Consider the following 21932-nt stretch of genomic DNA (forward strand, 5'->3'; position numbering starts at 1 on the left):
ATAAGGAAAGCAGACAAACTGAAGTGCAATAAAACAGGAAATTTAAAGTGGTAAATAAAACAGGTAAAATACTTAAACTCTAAAGACAGCATGAAAAGTTTAGCCTGAAATGCCCAATCTTAGAAATCTGAGTAGAGATTTGAGAGAAAAAGTAAAAAACATTTACTTCCCAATTTGACAGAGGACAGACTAGACAGTGCAAGCACACTATCAAAATTTTCCACCTTCCTTCTCCGCACTTTCATTTGCATTTTAAAAAGATCAAAGAACACCATCAACTAGAAATTAAGTCAATTTCATAAAATAAGTTAAAAAAAAATAGTTTCAGGTACCACATCTATCAAATGCCCATGTCAATTTTTGTGTTTTACAATCATATATTCCTACTTTAAAAAAAAAAATATTCTCCCCTTTTGCTGTGTGAAAGGCCAACAAAAACAGCAGAACATGACTGATTACTGATGGGGAAAAACCAATGAAAATGCCTACACTCAAAATGCTGTCAAAATGCTCAACATAAGAAAACTGAAGAGAAGAAATAACTCATTAGTCTATTAGTGTAGCAATAATTTTAGGTAAGTTTCCAAAGACAAATGTGATTTAAATTGACATTGCATAAAATTTGCAAAGTTACCTAAGTGATTTAGGAGACTAAATTACATTTACCTAAGCATTTAAATCAGTTAGGCATCTTAACTTTCATTAACTGCCAGCTGGACTTAGACACTTCTGAAAAACATTACTCCTTGTCTAACTGCTTCTGGCTGCTCTCTGCAAGTAAGTCTGTATAAAAAGTGGATGACTTGGTATTTAGAAAAGTGAGCCCTACTATGGGAGAGATAGTGTTAACCTGAGGGCAGGACTTTGGCCTACATATAACATCGCTCTAGGGCTCAAAGAAAAGGGGACCCAGGCTCCATTTTCTGAAGGGAGAGAGAAAGTAGCAGGAAGGATCCAGGCTACCTATATGTATGTTGCTTTTAGCACACTGATCTTTTTGTACATATTCTCAATATTATCCCATTTGCTATTTTCACTCACTTACACTTTGTAGTGCTTTAGTAACAAACGTCATACAAAAACTGTCATGCTCAAAAATCCCTAAATAAAAAAATAATAAAATAAAATAAAAAAAAAGTTTATTGTCCTTTTCACTACACAAGCCAGTTTGAACCAAAGAGAAGGTTACTGATGAACAGATTTGATTCCCACTGATAAGGGACTATGTACATTTCTAGAATAAGTTTTGAATTTAGTTTAAAACTGAGAGTTAAATATATATAATTTGGCTAAAGGATAGCTTTAGAAGGATGGGAGCATGAAACTGTACAGTTATTTGAAGGGTGTAAATATGAGCAATAATAGGAGAAGCTTTTTTGTGAGGATCTCATGGAGATGTACAGATTAATGTGCACAAAATGTATAGGTTATTTCTGTATTTTGAAAATAATAAATAAAAAGGAGCAATAGGGTGAAGTTAAGGGTAAATGTAGGAACCGCAGGAAAACAAAAGCCTTGACAGAGAGATCTACTGGATTACAGAATAATCTCCCAAAGGAACTAGTGAAAAATCTTATTTTTCAGTATAAAACACCAAGGTGTAAGAAAACTCCTGGCACTAAAACCAAGATGGAATAGATCAATTCATAGGTCTTGTCCACCTCCAAATTTTATAACTCTCAAAAGACATAGAAGCTAACATGCCTAAAACTGGACAAGAAGAGAATACAGCAGTCATGGATTGGATGCTTAAAGAATTTGACATATTTAAAATTATCAAAACACCAGTGCCAGATGTACTGTAACAAAATTAAGTTGCAACTGAAATGGAAACGGAGCTTCTGGCTACCAGAATTTGAAAGGTCACAGGACCCTGGGGGACACTGTGGTACACCCGCCCCCGCACCCCCCCTCCAAAAAAACCCCACTGAAACAATACCTTTCATGGAAACAGATTAAATTGATGATACAAGGAGGTAATGGCTAGCTAGTATCATGAAGAGGATTCTCTGCTGTTGGAAAGTAGTAGTCAGATGGGCTGGAGCAGGAAATGCACCTCAGCATGTTTCCAGGTTGCCAGGGTTATGCTAATCTGGATGAACCTATACCTGACTAGCTGGCCTGGTTGTACAGAATTCAGACTGGTCTGACAATCAGTGCTAGGATACACGGGAAGAAGAAACAGAACAAAATCCAATACTGTAAATAAGTTCTACAAAGCTCACCTCCTGTTTTGAGAGCAGCAGCCAGCATTTCTCTACATTTCACTCGTACAGAATCTGAAGTACTTGGAGCCCGAGGAAAAGAAGGGATGAAGGAATCTGACGAAGCATTAGCCTCCTCTTTCCTGATGCTGGAGTTGCTACTGGAACTGCTAAAGTAGGTTAAAAACAGAAAAGTGGTATGAAATGTCTTTTCTCCAACGTGTTTCACTTTGGTTTGATCTTTATATCTCATTAACAAGATTCCCATAACAGAGCAAAGATAACATTTATGCAATTATTTAGAGCTATAGACATTGTTAAACTTCAGTAAAAAGGATCTTTGAAATACTTGCTTCTATGTGATATGGAGTACAACAAGAATTTTACTGACTAACTGCTTCTGAAGAGGGTGCCCAGGTCAAGTGATCCTCTGGGCTCCCTTGTGCTGTAGTAGCCACTCCAGCCCCCACTTACGCCTCCAGCCCCCAAACATATGCAGTTTACAAGGAATGACATGTAGGGGCAGAAATGCAGATCAGTCCCCCACAGTATTTGCATTGTAAGGGAACTAGCCCCCACCAGGATGTTTTCCCCTGCCCCGAAGTGGTGGCCTCTCAGCATGTCCAAGTCCAGCATAGCACAGGGAGTGGGCCCAGTCTATAGGGTATGGGGTCTCCCCCATGGTCCCAAGCCCAGCTACAGCCCAACTTGGGGGGCCAAGGGAGACCCTGGGTGAGGCGGTATGTCAATGCAATGGTGCCCCTCCTGGCCAAGCAGGGTGTGGTCACTGGCTCACTCAGCTCAGCGTGGCTGTCAGTCTATTCCTGGTACTCCAGAATCTGGAAAATCCTCTCGGATTTCAGGTCTGTCAAGTGATTGGTAGGGAAATCCTGGCCCACTCACTCAACTGGGTTCCAGCTCATGGCCCTCAAGATAGACAAACAGGATCAGGGTTCGCCAATTCTGACAGTGCCCTGAGCTGCTTCCTACCTTCCCTGGGCCTCTGCAGGCTCTTCAGTCTGTTGGTCCATTCATCCCTTTTTGGGGCGTTGTCCCTGGGCGGCTCTTTAGCACTTCACTGACAGAAGTTCCTTTCTACGGCCTGTTCACTCTCCTGGTAGCTGCACACCCCTCTGCTTCCCAGACTTTTTATCCTCCCAGCTGCTGTGAGGATACCAATCAGCAGTGGCCAGCAATGCCTGTATTACCCCTTTTGTTGCCGGGCCAAGGTGGGGTACATACACCCCACAACACCCTGCTCCACACTGACAGCCAAGAGTCTGCTGAATCTGTTAGTACATTCTGGTTTTGTGGGAGGTAGACTGCCAACAGGGTAATCTGATGGCTAACACCATCAGTTCCACAAACTGACTGCTTCTGCACACAAGGGGAAGGATCTCGCCCCTGCCTGTCTATTGATGCAAAAGACAGTTGTGATGTTGTCCAACATTACGAGGGCATAGTGACTTTGAATGAACAGGAGAAAGGCTTTGCAAGCCCTTCAAACTGCTTACAGCTCTAGAAAATTAACGTGCATCCTGAATTCTTGTTATATCCAGGTGCCTTGTACTGTATGGTTGTCCACATGGGTTCCTCAACCCAATAGAGATGTGTCAGTAACAATCGCCCTGTCCAGTGCAGAGGCAAGGAAGGGAATGCTCATGCATACCTGGGAGGGATTCTTCCACAATAATAGGGACAATGTCACTTTGGAGGGAACAGTCACTATGATGCTCAAGGACTGTAAATATGGAGAGTATACTGTTTGAAGCCATGCTTATAGGCAACAAAGGTGGAGCCTTGCAAATGACATGACACAAGTACATGAGGCCACATGACCTAGGAGAGAGACAGAGGTCTTGACAGGCACTTGGGGGTTGCTTATGACCTGGTCTACGATATTGTTCATAGCTTGAAACTTGTCCCTTCGCAGGGAAGCCCTTACCATGATTGAATTTAACAATGCCCCCAATGAAGTCTAAAGCCTGCATAGGGCCGAGGATGGATTTTTCGGCATTTACACTGATACCCAAAGAGGAGAGAAGTTGCAGCATTGTCAAAGTCGACACATGGTCCTTTTAGTGTAACCTGGTGACAAGGAGCCAATTGTTGACACAGGGGAAGACTGTGAAACCACAACATCTGATATAAACCGCTACTATGGAGCACACCTTGGTAAAGGCACTGGAGATAGTAGGAGCAATGTCAAAAGTGAATATTCTGTATTGAAAATGATCAGAGCCCAGGAATCTGAGAAAGCGTCTGTGAGCGGGGTGGATGCCCAGGTGAAAGCAGGTGTCCATGTTGAGAGCTGTAAACCACATACCCTTTTTCAGGGATGGAATTATAGATACCAACATGGCCATGTGAAACTTGAGTTTGAGAATAAAAAAGTTCAGATGGCAGATGTCAATAATGGATCTCCAACAGCCCTTCTTTTTAGGTACTAGGAAGTATGTCAAGTAAAAACTTCTCCCTTGGTACTGAAGAGGAACCTGTGTTGTCGCACCTCACTGTAAGAGGGATTTCACTTCTTATTTGAAAGTGTTCTCATGAGAGTGGCCCCTGAAAGGGTGCTGGGGAAGCAAGTAGGGATGCAAACTCTGTTGAATAGCTAGAATGGATGACGTTCTGCACCCATTTGTCCATTGTTTTTGCACTCCAGGTGTTGAAAAACAGTGCTAGATGATCCTCAAAGGCTGCATGGGAGTCTGGAGACATTAGACTTAAGATATGTCTACAGAGCAATGAAAAACCCACATTTGGTCTGTGCCAGCTGACTCAGGCTCACAGAGCTCAGACTGAAGGGCTGTTTCATTGCAGTGTAGACTTCTAGGCTTGAAGTCTACACTACAATGAAACAACCCCACAGCCCAGGCCGGCTGACATGGGCCAGCCGCGAGAATCCAGGTGCTATGTAGACATACCCTTAGTAGTTTGCAGCTCTGAAGTTCCTGTCAAAAACAATGTTTAGCTGAGGGCTGAGACTGGGATGAGAAACCTGCGGAGGAAGGTGTGGGGAAGCAGGCCTTTTGAACCCTCTGCCTCTTATGGAGTGGCTCATAAGGTCTTTGGTGGAAGAACTGTTGAATCATCAGTCTAGGTTTCTAGGACTACCAGTGAAATTTTCTGTGGGGCAGGTGCATATATATTCTCAGGGAGTGGAGGGTTGCCCTGGAGTTCTTCAAAGTGTGTAAGGACTCATCCATCCTCTGATTATATAGTCTCCTTGAAAGCTTGGTCCTGTATGGTGTTCTGGCCCTCCCTGGGAAACCCTAAAGCACGGAGGCATGACTCCCTGTGCATTACCATGGTAGTAGTCATCGCCCTGGAAGATGCATCAGCGACATCTACTGCTGAGTGGAGAGCAGTCCTGGCAACCATTTTGTGTTCTGCCACGAGAGTCTGGAAACAAGCTCTGTCCTCCTGTGGGAGTCTGTGAAATTCTGTGAATTTTGAACAGTTCACAAAGTTGTACTTAGCCACTAATACTTGGCTATCCTGAACTGGAGTCTAGAAGAAGAAAAGACCTTCCTTCCAGTAAGTTGAGACACTTGCCCTCCTTATCAGTTGGGATAAATCGGGGCATATTATTGCCTAAATCTCTTTGTGGTGGCCTGGACCACTAAAGAGTTGGGAGCAGGGTGAGAGAACAGAAATTCCACCTCTCTGACTGAGGGGTGGGATTTCTCTGTTTCTGTCCTCTGGAGGTAGGGGTGCAGGTAGCTGGGGTATGCTCTACCTGGCTTCAGGATGGTTTTCTTAACAGGGAACACTTTTTGATGGAGCCAGAGGACTGAAGAACGTCCAGAAGCTTGTGTTGAGGATCCTGAACCTCCTCAAAAGAAATCTGCAGCTGCCCTGTAATTCTGTGGGGTTCCCTCCCTCCCCGATAACTATAAGCAATTCCAGGAACAGACACACTGGAGTCACTGCCTCATCTAGACAGGGTGACAGCAATCTTGTTGGTTCTGGTGAAACTGCCAGATTCGGTGTGCACTCCTCCTCAGTTGGATCCTCAGAAGGATGGGTTGAATGAGGATTGCAAAGGTCCCCATGGCATGGTGTACCAAAGGCTCCAAGAAAGGTGATGAGGTGCAAGTTGGTGCCAAGTTGGTCAAGGTCCTCTGACCAGGAAGGGGTGTTGTGGAAGAGGGAATAACAGTTCATTGGACAGCTCAGACTCTCCCGATGGGAAGAAAGCCATTTCTGGTTTCAACAGCAGTACCAACCATGCCACTCGAAGTCAAAGCCCAAAGATGGAATGGGAGACACTCCTCCCAAAGGCCAGCTCCCCTGGCCGAGTTATATATTCTCTCAAGGAAGGACTTGATGGAGTGGGACACTGAGTCTGGAAAGCAGAGATATCCACAGGAGGAGCATAGATCTCAACTCTTTCCCAAACCAACAGAGCCGCAGTAAAGAGTCTATGCCACAGCAGTTTAAGGCAAAGACAGTACCAAAGGTAATCAATGCTCTCAGTGATCAGTTTTCATCAGTGCCGGTGCACCACAGGGTTGTGTTTGAGACTACCAGAGGCCCCAGTGCTGCCGGATCACAATCTGATGCTGATGGAGCCCTAGACTTGTCACATGCCCCTGAGACTTAAGATGTTCTATGTTCTCTTGAGTTGAATCTTATAGACTTGCCTGGTTTAGGCAGGGCTGAATCAGATGTCTTCAAAGAGGATTTGGAGGAAGACAACCTCATGTTTACGAGAATGCTCTTTGCTCTCCTGACAAGGCTCACTGACGGATTTGGGGGGGGGGGGGAGGGAGGAGGGGGGAAGAGAGAGAGAGGAAAGAAGACTCTCTCACTCTTGAATTGGACCTTGTGGCAGGAGACGCACTCCTTGCTGAGTAAGGCTGATCTATGAGGCGTAGGTTCCTGGGCCTGGGTCCCATTGCGGTCTTCCATTAGGTGCTTCCTAAAGAGAAGTTTCCACCCTTCCCGGGTATGGCAGGGGAAGAAAGGGCAGGTATTGCACCTTGCTACAATGTGGGCTTTCCCTGAGATAGTATAAGCAGCATAGGTGGTTATCGCTGACCAAGAAGGAATACAGGCAGGATACAAAGAATACAAAATTTGAAGCCCGGAGTCCAGGGCATAGTCCAATACCCAAACAGGGTGTGCACTTCTACGATAAAGAGATTGCACTACAGTACTTGTAGGACATGAATTGAAAAATACTATTTCTTTTTATCATTTTTACAATGCGAATATTTGTAATAAAAAATAAATATAAAGTGAGCACTGTACACTTTGTATTGTGTTGTAATTGAAATCAATATATTTGAAAATGTAGAAAACATCCAAAAATATTTAAATAAATGGTATTCTATTATTGTTGAACAGTGCGATTAATCACTTGTCAGCCCTAGTTTCTACCTAAAATGCAAGATACTGAGTAAAATAGGCTGGTTATTGTTAAGACTCCTAGTATTGTAGAGTAAGAATGTTAAATAGATGACTTCAGCAGGCAGGATGGATATTTTGACTACCTGACCCATATTGTAGCTAGTCACCTGCCATTTTTTCATATTATTAACAGCAGGATTAACTTACCTTCATCCCCACCACAAAAGACCTGGATGACTATTTTGATCTATAATGATTGTCCAACCTTGATGACAGTGCAGGCATCACCACTTTTTGGACATTGATTGTGTGTTTGATACAAGAACATGGCAGCCCTCCCTAGTCCCAGATATACTTCTACAAAAATTAAATATTTAGGGAAGCACCTATGAAGAAACTGATTCTTCACATTAATAATTCATCTGTTTTGCTAGTTCATTTTATATTATACACATACACACACGCACAGGTTCAAATACCTTTCTTCTCTTGCTTCAGGACTGTTTTGTGATGAAGATGCAGGTTCCTTTTTCTTGTCTTCGGAGTCTTTATCAGTTGATGGTCCATCTGGAAATGTACAAACCATGAAATAAGCATTGCCTCTTATAGGACAGAAATGGCAGCTAAGTGTAAGTTAAATGCAATGTAGTTTATTTCTATAAGGGTTGAGTACCCACAATTCGCATGGGAATTTGAGTGTGCTCAATACCTGTGAAAATCAAGCCACTTATTGAGGCATCCAAATTTGAAAACTCTGCCCTGATGATTAGGATGAAACTACCATATATTCAGTGCTTATTTAAAAAGCACCATATAGTTCTATAGTTAAATCCACACAGACAAGACCAAACAAAAAACTAGGGGATTAAAAGTTTAAGAACTATCAAATAAAAAAATGAATTACTTAGTTAAAACTCATCACCCTGAATGAAGACAACAGAAAAGAAAACATAAAATTATCCAAATACAATAGATGCTGCATTAAAATGGAAGTGGTATTTTAAAAGTCCTGAAGATTAAAATAAAAGAAAACCCACAATATATATTTATGTATTAAGAAAAATAAAACCGTAAGAAGAATGACTAGTTCAACAAGTACACCGTTAAGACACAAAAACATTTGCATTTCTCATATAGAAGGAAAACTGACCCCTCCCCTTTTTTATGTATGAACAGATAAGTAATCACCATAGAAACTAAAGAACACTTATCTGATGTATAATACAGGAAATATTCTATATATGCAGACAACCTCACCCATTCTTACATTCTCTATCGTCAACTGCATGAATATTTTCACCAGGAATTTTAGAGTTGTATTAGCACTTTGTCATCTTTTTCCACCAACTGGCCGACAATTTCACTTGATGAATCTCATGTTATACTGATATGGAACAAACTGCCTAGGGAAGTTGTGGAAGCTCCTTCACTGCAGGTTTTCAAGAAGAGGTTGGATAGCCATCTGTCTTGGATGGTTTAGACACAACAAATCCTGCTCCTTGGCCGGGGACTAGACTAGACAACCCTTACGGTTCCTTCTAATGCTATAGTTCTAGAATATCATAGGTTGCTGATTCACACATAATTCTCTGATACATCAGCAGCAGACTGGAAAACTTTCTTAACAGTCACTTTACATAAGGAAGGTGGGTGGAGGTGAGAATGGTGGCTGACAATTTAAAAAATGCCCTCCATATTTTAATAGCAAGCACTAACAAAATGAACTTGAAACAGACAATATACAGGTAATTCCACTTGTCAGCAATTTACATCCAAGGAGGAAAGATACTGTAGTGGCACTTTGAGAAACAACACTATGAGAGAAGAGTTTCACAGAGAAGCAGGAATAGAGCAAGAAATTCCAGATTATTAAGTATGAGAGTCAGGAAAGTCTGTCTGGTATGGTTTATAAGATTTCCTCATAAAAAGACAAACCAGGAGAGATGTTTTGACACAAGAATAAAAGGACTCGTTTTCATCGTACATATTACCTCCCTTTTTTTGTGGTGCAGATATCAGTAGCTACATGGGTAGGTCTACACAGCAAAAAAAACATCTGCAGTGTGGGAAGGTCCCACAGCTCAGACTCCAGTCTGAGGCCAGAAATCTACACAACAATGAAACAACCCCGCCACCACAGACCCGTGAGCTTGAATTGGCTGGCATGGGCCAGCTGCAGGTTTTTCTTTGCTGTGTAGACATACCCATTGTCTCCAGGAATATAAAGTATGTTTCCTCATTGGAAATCCAGGCCGTATTATTGAATGATTCTTTTTCTAATTAGACGTTTTAATTTACATAGGGTAGTTTTCAGATGTACTTGAATGAACTTATACAGGAAAATGACAGACGACAAAAACACCCTATCACCTGTCGGTAAATGTTTTTCACAAAATGAACACTCTGTATCTGACCTCTCAGCCCTCTTCCTCAAAGGAAACCTGAACAACCCTTTTAAAAGACGAGCCTGGGAGCTTAAATTCATAACTCTGCTTGACGCTAAAAATCATTGACTGAATAGAGACACTGAATTTACGACTTATTACAACAATCTCTAATCCACTAACAACGCCAACCCCTCAGCGATTTCCCCCTTCTTCCTTTCCTCCCTATGAGTGGAGAGGTGTTAGCCGGCCACTTCAACTTGAATGGTCACTTGAAATGTTTGTTTAGCATAAGTAGTTAACAATCTGTTCAAACATTAGCTTGTGACATTCTGAACTCATTAAGTTTCCCAGACCTAACCAAAGGTTGTGTCTCTCACCCACAGAAATTGGTGCAAGAAAAGATATTACCTCACTCACCTTGTCTATTTGTTACATAATTATTCACTTGAGCAATAGTCACAACAGGCCCTTCCCTTCAAAGGTCAAACTTTCTATGGGAATTCAGAAGCTTTTCAGAAGTATCCTAACCTGACATTTGCAGGTTAGGATACTTCATGGTATTTCCCAAATGCTCCAACTTAATTGATATTACTTTATATCAAGTAAGTGTCGCTACTTGCAAAGATTTTTCTCCTCTCATCACATGGCTGAAAGATTTTTTTATGACCTCCAGTAATACAGTTTGCATGTTCATCTGAACTGTATCCGCTTGGCCTGTGTAGCTTCTAAGGTCTTCCAAGCATTATCTGCACTTTGTAAAAAGTGATCTTGTCCTATAGCTCTCAGCAAGTCTCCTTTCAGAAGATGCTCGGAAGCCACCACCTGAGAGTCTACTAGCTCAGCTTCAAAAATATTGTAACCAGTCTTTGTTTTCTCACTTCATGTGGTTCTCATCAAGAGAAATTTTGATTATTCTCTGAGGTTCAAAACCTCACCTGATTTATTTTAGGTTCTCTCTTCATTCTTAAAAGTTCAACAAAATGTTTAATTTACAAAGTATACACAACCTGTCAAGTAAAAAGATGTCAAGTTCAAAAATTCAGTTATAAACAACTCACAAAAGGTTTCAGAGCTCAGAACAGTTAACAGCTGTCCGCCTCTGTTGCCATCTTTGATCCATACCCTGTTTTACAAGCACTACAAACAACATCATTGAAATGATTTGTACAGCAGCCAGACATACAGTATTCCGAATTCTTCTGTGAAAGTCAAAACCAATGACAAAACAAAATAAAGCCCCTAACTTTTCCACCCTCTTGTCCCAGTTGCACAACTCTACAGTGCACTACAATGTAATTCATTTTAAATTCCAATAATGTGTTGGAGTTTATAGCAGTGAACCAACATTCACCCTGGTATGCATGAGAAACAGATTTAAACGGTGACCAAGGAAATTGGTGATTGAGTCAGTTATGTGCATGATCAATGCTATGTTTTCATGTATGGCAGTGATTTTAATAGACCCGACAGGATACACAGGTGCAATTATACACATTTCTCCTGAAATAATAATAATTGGGGTTCTGGAAACAGTGTCGTCACATCTCTCTGTCTCAGAAAAAAGATTCAGTTTTAATTACCACCAACACAAACTCTTGCTACCAGTTTTCCAGTTCTTCAAAACGTTAGTGCCACTTGATATCAGTACAGTTACATGCCAGAATTCTAGCCAACCAGCATTTTTAATGGGAGTAAGAATGATCTTTTATTGAACTTACAGTAGAACCTCATAGTTATGAACACCTTGGGAATGGAAGTTGTTCATAACTCTGAACAAAACGTTATCGTTGTTCTTTCAAAAGTTTACAACTGAACATTGACTTAATACAGCTTTGAAACTTTACTATGCAGAAGAAAAATGCTGCTTTTAACCATCTTAATTTAAATGAAACAAGCACAGAAACAGTTTCCTTACCTTGTCAAATCTCTTTTTTTTTTTTTTTTTTTTTTTTTTTTAAACTTCTCCCTTTTTTTAGTAGTTTACATTTAACACAGTACTGGTACTGCATTTGCTTTTTTTTTTTTTTGGTCTCTGCTGCTGCCTGATTACGTACTTCCAGTTCCAAATGAGGGGTGTGGTTGACTGGTCAGTTCGTAACTCTGAGATTCTACTGTATTCAAAGTGCACATAGAAATAGGTTAATTCTTCTTCTAAAGAGAAACACTTTCATATGTCTCAATATATTCTAATGTTTAAAAATCAGTCACCGTCAAGGTAAGGATTGGTAAAGACAAGCAGAACAAATACACTGAATCCAAAGGAAGCCACGTGTTTTGGAAATTATTTCTGCTTTAATTTAATCAAGAAGCTCTTTGCCAAACTTTAAAGCCTGGCATGTCGTTACTCTGAAATCTACACTATTCAGTCTTTTTGTGGGTCTTTGACTGCTTCTCAAATAAGTGATTTTGATCCAGTGTCAGATTTAGGCAAAAGTAGCTAGTCTCACAGCTACAAAGTAAATGCCAAAAGTTGCAATGTTTGGTAATTGCAGCCTCTCCATAGTAAGCAATGTTCCAGTCAGTTGAGCTCTTTTTATCCTTATTGCTACTATTTTTTAATCTTTTCTTCAATTTATGAGGATTTTTAATCTTCCATTTATGTCTTTTGTCACACCAAGAAATGACAATATAGATGTCCTCTGAACTATTTATCTATCTTAGGGGTCCTCTTAAGTATATGGGACAAAATGTAAGGTATACATTCAGACAGGACCAGGGGAATGATAAGTTTGGTGGACAAAATCTGAAATTCAGATACATTTTATCATCACTTACTGCATTGAAATTTGAAATCTCATCCTATTTACTGTTAAAATCTTTCCTTCACTGTCAGAATTGCAATGTATTAGTTTATTTTTAAAGCTATATTCATCAGACCATGAACTGGTGATTAATCAGCATTTTTATTATCTATCCAAGATCTTCCCCCAATTTCTAAAGTATGTCCAAGACCTTTCCATTCCTTCAAAAACCTCACTAACAAAAGAGATCTGCTACACCTACTTGCTAGTAGATATTTGACTATATACTTCTGGAGTAGTCATTTTGATCTCTAGTAATTAAAAATCTCAACGTAATTTAAAATTCAGGAGACATGGACAACTCTTGCTTATCCATGGTTTGTTTTTAAAAATAGTTCTCCAGCTTTATGATCCTGAGGAAAATCCCAGTGGAAGCCATCTGCAGCTCTTTCAGAATATTTTCAAATTAATTATTTGTATTAGATGGGGGAAACAATCTTCACAATAATTGGAAAATGTTTCTCTCCTCAAAAAAGTTTGGCTTTCCAGGATATTTTGAGATTGTTGAAAAAGGAGAAACATGTCACTGGAAAAAGTAGATTAAAGTTAAGATGGTTGAAATTTAAAAAATATTAGCACATTCTGTAGGTTTGCACTGAAAATGATAAAGAAAATATAATTTGTTGCCTTAGTGATTGGGATAATTTACTGATAATTTATAACAAGTTTTGGAAAGAAGGGCATATTTTTAATTTATTTACATCAGAACAGCAGGAATTTACATTTTGAATAAGAAAAAAACATTTTGTATTGTTCTCTTAGCATTTATCAGCATTTTGCTCAGTTGTTTTTATATGGAATCAAATTCCAGTTTTACATAACAGGTAGACAAAGTACATGGAAGACTTCACTAAGTTTCATATTGACATAAAGGCACACAAAAATGTATGCATTTGAGTTTATTAGGTTACATTTACCAGAGACATCAGATCAAATTATTGGTAAAGTACATCTCTTGGTAATAACAAAACAGGACATGATTTTAGAAGCTTGTTCACCTGTACACTTGCTGCACTTCTGCCTTCAGAAAATGCCTGCTCAACCAGGTATTAGAGTCCTATATATTGTTTCATGCTTTAATTCAGCATTTACAAGCCTTTACTTTAGAAACACCCCATTAAGAACACTCCCATAATTTGTCATTTTTTATTGAAACACTTTTCTAAAATGGATGCCAAACCATTCCTGCAAGCATTTAGAAAAGAGTGAAGGTGATGAAATTAGATTGCCTTGAAATGTATAGCTAGCTAACTTGGATGACAGCTGGCATAGCACACTTGTCTGAAACTGAAAAGACTTCTATTAATCCAGCAGCTCTTGTAATTTCTGTAAAACAAAAGCAGACCTCACATTTTAAAGATTAAGCTACCAGAAGAAACTCCCTACATTTAAGTTCATGTGAATGTGAGATGAAGCCACATATGAGTAATCAGCAATGTTCCAAATAAACACTGTTCATGAGTTTCAGATTCAGGTGTTTAAAACTGCACTAAGATTACAGTGATGTGATTTGTCCTGGCATAAAAAATGCTGCAAGAATAATTTCCTCAGATGTGTTAATAATTAGTACATAATATTTAAAGGAATACTATTTAAGTTCCATCCACTTTATTCATGTGCCTTTAATGAATACTGAGGTTTCAGAGAATGAGCAAGAGGCACACAGAACTAGTTAGACTTTAGTTTTCTTACTATAAGACTGGAGCTATGTACTAGTCAGAATACTAATAGCATTAAATCAACTTTTGAATTTTGTATTTTCTTTTCCTATAGTTTATGACCCACTGACAATTAAGATTAAAACCCTTTAACACCTTGATGTAAAGGTAGTGTAAAGACTTTGGAGGCAGAGAATAGTTGATCCAGACAAACAAAAGGTCAGTAGGTTTTAATGCTGCAATAAGTCCACTCGGAATTAAGTTCAGTAGCAAGCAGCGAGACTGTCCAATAGATATTAGTCATGTCACAGAGACATGCTTCACGCTGCTCTGTTCTTAGCACCTCATTATCCCAATGAAGCTACAATGACTATGGCCCTTAAGGGTACCCATGAGTAATGCAGTGATAGAGGGCTTAGGGAAAATGAAAATGGTACAGGTGATGCAGAAAAAGCTTCAATATTGAATGGGAGAACTGGTGAGCCAAGAATAAAAATGGTGGCAATTGTTTATAATGCCCACAATACAAATAATTAAATGCCTGAGGGAGAAGGAAGATTGTTAAAAAGCTTTTTGTAGTCATACCTAATAGCTTCTTCCAAGACTTGATGAGAGATTTTGCTAAAGATGTAACCTCTTCATCTGTGCTTTGCTTGCGTATTGCATTCACTGACATTCCAATTCTTGTGGACTGCAACAGAAAAAGATATACATTATAATTTGTGAAAGACATTTAACAGATACAAAAAGCTAAGCTGCATTTTGACAATGCAAGGTAAACATCCAGTTAGTTGTATCCTTATGAAGTTGACTAAAATTACTTTATGAAGTTGCAAATCCTTACTGAATTGATTTTCACAAGACATCCTGTACATTTGTACTGATAAAACACATTTTATTGATAGGAGCATGCAATCAAAAAAAAGGTTCACTTGGAACAAAATACATGTTTTATGGTTTAAGTGGGGGTCATTCAATATATTAGATAGAGGTCCATTCTACAAAAGGAAAAAAGAAATTGCATCACTTGATGTTATCCTATAGCATGACTTTAAAAAAAAAAAAAAAAAAAAACAGCCATGTTGCCCGATACACTTAAAGCTCCTTTGAGGCAATGTTCGTGTATTAGAAGTCCACTCTCTCAACACAGGATCCTATAATATTTCAGTACCCCTTATTATTCAGAAGACTGGTAAAGGCAGAGTACGAGAGATGGGACAACATGCATAGCTATATCTATGAACGTAAAGAAATCCACCTTTTCTATGAGGCTGCCTGATGACTGCTGTTCTCATTTTAGTGAGCCAAGAAACTTCTCAGGAACAAGTAATTTAAGAAAAGTACATTTAAAATGTCAATAATGTCCCCAAGGTTCAATATTTATACTTGTTAGCAATCAACGGCATATTGTAGCTGCCAACAGATAATTCTCACTGTTTTCCATTTTGACTGGAAAACTGTTTTTAAAAGGCCATGTTTATTGTCTGTTTCCTAGCCCTTAAAGACAGCTTAAGAACTACTGCTCAAATTTCCCAGAACAATTCATCTTCAGACAGACTACTGAGTATTTCAGCCTCAAAAGAGGAAAGTTAAAAAAATTTCAGAGTGTTTACAATGAAAGCTATTATGCAACTTCAATTACAGCAAAGACTTGCCAAAACTTAAAAATATTAAAATGATTTATAGATGTTTGCATAGTGTTAGAAATTTTGAATTTCATAATTATGATCAATTTAGTTCAGTAGATCTTAGGTGGGATTTTCACAAGCACTTAAGTGACTTCAAAGAACAAATCCCATTTACTTCCCATGAGATGTGCTCCTAATTCACTTAAACTCCCTAGACCAGTTGCTTTCAACCTGTGGTCCGTGGACCGCAGGGGGTCTGCAGACTATGTCTAAGGGGTCCTTGAAAGGTGACTAATGAAAATAAAGTTTCATGCCCCAGAAAAGGCATTCCATTTTTCTGATCAACCAAGAGTATGTCAATACCCCCACCTACAGGTCAAAGCCCAGAAGTGTTGTCATTATCACATATGCCCAGTTTAGTGTCCTTTCTCACGCCGCATCAAATGCCGTGCCAAGGACATGCAACATTTATAGCTGAATTCTGTTCAGTCACTTTTCAGTCTAAGACTTCTATGGTAGGGGTCTGCGGACCACACGTTGAATTTCCAAAGGGGTCTGCACCTTCATTTGAAATTTTTTAGGGGTCTGCAAATGAAAAAGGGTTGAAAACCACTGCCTTAGAAAATCCCACCCTTCGGCAAATAGCTCGGAGAAAAGCTAAAATATTGATGGAGAGTATCATAGAACATGACTAGCAAGAATTTTACTAACATTCTATCCTTTTTGTCTTATATATTGTATACACGATAAACTCATTTACTACTTTGAGGATACCTGCCTGTTAGTAGCAGCAATTAAAACTCCAAGTGCAACTGACACCGACAGTGTTAGGAAGAGATTCTTCTACAATCCATTCCTTTTATAACTTAGCAGGTGGGATATAATCTCAATTTAGCACAATAATTTGTTATTTCTTACTTTAATATACTCCCAAGTTATTCAGGGGTCTATCCATGTAGAGGGATATTTTTCCAATTTCCCCTCTTCCTCCTGCTCCAAAACTGAAACATCTGCCAAAAAAAATTTAATACAGTTTTCTAATTTGATTTCAGATTACTTTCTGCTAAAAAAAAAAAATAGCAATCTTGCTTATATAACGCTAGCCTGTCTTTATTGCCAAATTTTAACAAAGGTTGAGTTACTCTTATTTCAAGTCATTTAAGCCATTAAGGCAATGTGTATTTCTCATATTGCTTTTAATAGGCTCACTTTTTTTGCATTCCTTTTTGTATTTTTGTCAAAGAAAAGAGACCTTCAAACATCTTAGGATCTAGCTGCTATGACTGTTTATTCTATTTTACTTTGTAATGGCCTGGTATTACTATTTTTCTTCTTTAAAGAGAAAATTAAGAGGGTTTTTTTTTTATTTATATTGGCAGTGTTACACATTTGTTCCTCTACCCCATGCCCTCCACCCAATCAAAACCTCAGTACCACATTTTTGTGAGCAACAAGGAATACGACAACTGCTCAAATGTCTAAGCAGGTGATTCTTGCAAGGTTTTAGTAAAGGAAACCGATCAAATAACCTCAGGCCTCACAACTGGGAAATCTCTGACTTAAAAAAATGTGTGATTACTAAATTTTAAACTAAATGAGATGAGAGGCGTGCGTGGCAGAGAAATGTGTTGGTCAAAACGTAGCGTGATATGGGTTATACAGAACAGTGATGAAAATCTTAATCTATCTGGCTTGTTTCCTCGAAGTCTTAGCAAATTAAGCACTTTATTACTTAACCAATGAAGTAAACTATCCACCATGCCCTTTTACAAAGATATTCCAATCTTTATAGTTCTTTTGGGGGGCAGGGGAAAAACGTGGTAAGGAGGAGCTTCTTTCTTTTATAGATCCCATAACTGTCTCAGGACACTGCTACAAGCATCAGGCAAGATAGGAGAGGCGGAATCCATTGGACAAGTAGCTCCCTCTTAGGGAAGGATAGCACTAACAGCTCAGAGAGCAAAGAACACAATGTTATTTTGTTTGGTGGGTTTTTCCAGTATCTTAACCTTATACGTAAACCATAAGAAAAATCCATGATTAAGTCAAACCTGAAACATTAGCTTAATATAAAGTTACAAGCAACAAGAAACTGAGAATTATAAATTATGTTTTGGCACAACAGAGTGGCATTTTTGGTCTTAAAGTATGGCATTTCCTTCTTTGATAATTTAAGCCAATGTACAGCAATAGAGAGGTAAAGAAGATAGGTTAGCAATGTACGTATCAGGTATGAAATCTATATTTCTCTGGAACTATGAATTGGAATTCCAGTCATCAATTTGTTTCATCAATTTTGATGCAGTTAAAACAAAGACCACGCTTAATCCACATGGACCTTGAAGGTCTCATGCAGTAAGAGCGTAATTTGTCCTGCTGTTTTTGGTCAAAGTTTCTCCATCCCACCTCAGGCTTTCATTCATGGCGCTGTGCACCAATTTAGCTACATGGCCGCCATCTTCCCACCTCATAGATGGCTGGACTTTGGCAGTAGAGAAATTTACACACAGTCTGTAAAGCACTTTTGGATCCTTCATAGACTTCCATAGCTAATAAAATTCTTTGCATTTAGTATGGTAAGTGGCAAATATAAAACTTTTAAAAAATTGATGGAATTTTTCCTTCAATGTTAACTCAACCACACTGGATACATGCAGTCTTTTCTCTGGAACAGTAACAATATAATTTATAAGTGTACTCCACAAAATATACAGGACGTACAATGTGGCAAGGCTAGCACTGCCACTGAAACCTTAAAATTAATCAGGAAATGCAAATATTATCTGTGCAGCCTTACTGTTAAAGAGTCATTTGGGAAGACTGCATTTTACGTACAACGCCTCTAATTCAAATTGTCACAGCGGCAGTGTGTATTGCAATGTCACAAAGAAGAAAGGCCCTCATTAGACTCTGGTAAAAATCTTAGCTGTCTATTGAGTTTTTCACAATTATTATACATCCAATTACTTTAGCCCAAGAGCTTACTCACTGCTGAGTAACATGCAAGTTTCATAGTCCATCTGCTTTTAATCATACAAATAAAGTGTGGAAAGTCTTCTAACAGAGTGGGAAAAAACCATTCAGCTTCATAACTCAGACACAGCTAGAAGGGTTTCCTTTAAACTCGCAACCACCAAAAATTCATTTTTTGGCCGAAACTAGGTTATCAAAAGCATTCTATTAAAGTTATAAGCAAGTAAAAACAGAGTAATATTTGAAAGTAACCTCCAACCTTAATTATAGCACTTGCTACCAAGCGTTACAATTATTAAGTATAATACCATTACGTTTCCTCATGGGACAATGCCAAGAGCTTTGCAGATTCGGGAAAATTTCATCATCATAGATTTTTTTCCCCCTCTCAATGCAAGATTACTTGTGGCCCAATTAAAGCCTAGTTTTCAATTAAAGGCATACCTGGATATAGGTAAAGCTCAAAAAGAGAGCTAGATTGTACACCACTCTCACCTCACCAGATGCAAGGGGGAGCAAGGGAATATTAGGCTCCCGTATACTTACCTGCATGGCTGTATAAGACCTACCCTATTCACCGACTAAGATACAGGGAAAGCAGAAAGGGGCTGCATACCCAACATATCCCCCCTGTGAACAAGTAGACAGGGCAGGGCAGAACTATGGCTCCACTCACTTATGATCTGATCAGTGGAGTTGACTAGATCCAAGAGGGAGAGAGCATGCTACACCTGTAAAGAGTTGAATTAGGTTTCTCTCCTTCCTCAGTGCAAGAGCACAGCAGATTTGTGCCTCTAATATACGTCTCTGAGACACCCTAATAGGCCGACATAGTTGATAAGCTGCCTTTTTCTCAGGCTGTGCCTCAATGCACAATCTTTCTAGCCCATATATAAAACAGAAAAGTTTTAAAAGCATCTGCAAGGGCTTGCTCCTGGACAAGAGCTAATCTAAAAGAGTTGTCATAAGTTGGTGTGGAGGAAAAGACTGGTTATTTACCGCACAGTAACTGTGGTTCTTTGACATGGCTTGTCTGTGTGTATTCCAGTTATAGTGGTGCATGCAAACTTACAGAAAGACTCAGTCTAGGTAAATGGACAATATATTTTGGTTTATTATTTGCAAAGCAGCACAGGTGTACTGTACTTGACAGGCAAAGAGGCAGTTCCCTACCCCAAAGATTTTGTAATCTAAATGAAACCCTTTCCACTGTACTCCGATGAAGGAACAGAGAATAGTCTGGTGGACCTCAGATCTGCATCTAAGAATCTCTTAGGTTTTATTTTTGCCATTTAAAAGCTCATATTTCAAATATAACAGCAATGTAAAAAATTTACCTGTAACAACTCAAGGGTCATAGGTATATTCTTAAGTTCCTTTAGCAAATCCAGTGCCCCAGCCTGTAAAACATGCATAAAAGTATTATTCAAAATATATTTTATTTCCTACACAGTTAACTTTTAGAACATTTAGCAGAAAACAAGTGATATCTCTTTAAAACCCCACAGTATAAGTTTTAGTTCTGTGAAAGGTTCCAGACTGATAACTCTGAAGACTTAAATACTGTTTATCCACGGAACAAGCTTAGCACAAGAAGTGACATTCCAAGTTTTTCCAGACTCTTAAAATCAATGTGCCTCAGCCTCAATCTGGAGGTACTATCTTGGGGATGAGAGCAGTTTAGTACCACACCATTTAGTTTTTGGTCTCTCTACTAAGATTGCCAAGTAATGCTATTTGTGGGGGTGTTTACAGTCACATCAATACCTATACCTTGGAAAGTGGATTTACAGCAGACTCATTTCACTCCAGTTCACCAGACAGACATCACACAGCAGCATGTTTGAGTCCGTAATGACCTGGGCTAGATTAGAATAAGAAATCTGAAGATGAAAGGCTCTATATCCCATTACCAATCCTTAGGTAACCAGTTCCTCTACCAGAACTATTTTTAACTGGATTTATGTTGGCATGGGTAGAACATGAAATTATATACATTTATTTAAAGGTATCCTACACAGGTAGCCAGATTACAGTATTTTACTACACACAGGTGTAGTTTTCCCCTTGGGATGGTGTTTATTTTTCTAAATCACTCAAAAGTTCTGCAAGTGAAAAAAGTTGAACGAAGGCTTTCAAGCTATATCTATCTGCAACCACTTATCACTACATTCATCTCCAATCTAATACACAGAATCCCATGCATGTACTGCAAGTGGATCTTTCATATGAGACCTTAAAATGAGGTTCTGCACCTAAAAGTTATAAATTGCGGAGCATGGATCCATACTTGTCTTAATCCCACTAAATCAAATCTAATCAGTTTACATGTGAAAACTCTCTCTCTCTAATGGACAACAATGTAAACTCAACCTGGAATCTGAGTTCTTTCTGGTTCATGTATCATTGATGTAGATTCCAGGGCTTTGGAGCAGAGCCCAGAGCTGAAGGGCGGAGCAGCTCCGGAGCAGTAGAGCTGCAGGTTTTTGCCTGGAGTTTACTCCACAGTCGGAACACAGCTCCAAAGCCCTGTTTCATCACCTAGTTAATTTTGTAGTTGATGCATGATCCAGAACAGAATCACTCAACTAAGCTGCACTGAGGTTAGGCCAACTAACAACAGATTAAAAAAAAAAAAAAAAAAAACCTAAACTTTAGTCAATACTGTAAACAGATATTATTCTGAATACACTCAGGAAGCAAGATTGGCTGAATAAGGTGTCACTTTTAGTCACACTCCGGGGAAGAGAAGAAGAAGAAAAAAAAAGTTCTCTCTGAGATGCATGGACATTAAGGATCCTGTTGCAGTTTTATCAAGGTTGTGTGTTTGCCCAAACATCTTGGACAAAATCTTCCCCCCTCACCCTAATGCAGTGTAGTGTACACTGTGCTGGTGGCTCCCATCCCAGAATGGCTGCGTTTG

The 21932-nt window shown here is 39.1% G+C and overlaps 1 protein-coding gene across 3 annotated transcripts in view; it reads right to left on the reverse strand.

Moving 5' to 3' along the window:
* Positions 1 to 21932, reverse strand: part of TCEA1 (transcription elongation factor A1) — a 48013-nt gene that overhangs the window by 14715 nt on the left and 11366 nt on the right. For 2 of the 3 annotated variants that reach the window (XM_005301202.5, XM_065585555.1), the window contains exons 2-5: positions 20347 to 20409; positions 14994 to 15099; positions 8042 to 8129; positions 2226 to 2374 (exon numbers count right to left, since the gene is read on the reverse strand). In XM_005301202.5, coding sequence (XP_005301259.1) covers positions 2226 to 2374; positions 8042 to 8129; positions 14994 to 15099; positions 20347 to 20409 — 406 coding nt within the window. Of the gene's footprint in view, positions 1 to 2225; positions 2375 to 8041; positions 8130 to 14993; positions 15100 to 16954; positions 17047 to 20346; positions 20410 to 21932 lie in introns of those variants that run through there. The other variant, XM_008170792.4, reaches the window with a different exon arrangement.

The sequence above is a fragment of the Chrysemys picta genome, chromosome 2 (genome assembly GCF_011386835.1).
Source record: "Chrysemys picta bellii isolate R12L10 chromosome 2, ASM1138683v2, whole genome shotgun sequence".
Taxonomy (NCBI): Eukaryota; Metazoa; Chordata; order Testudines; family Emydidae; genus Chrysemys; species Chrysemys picta.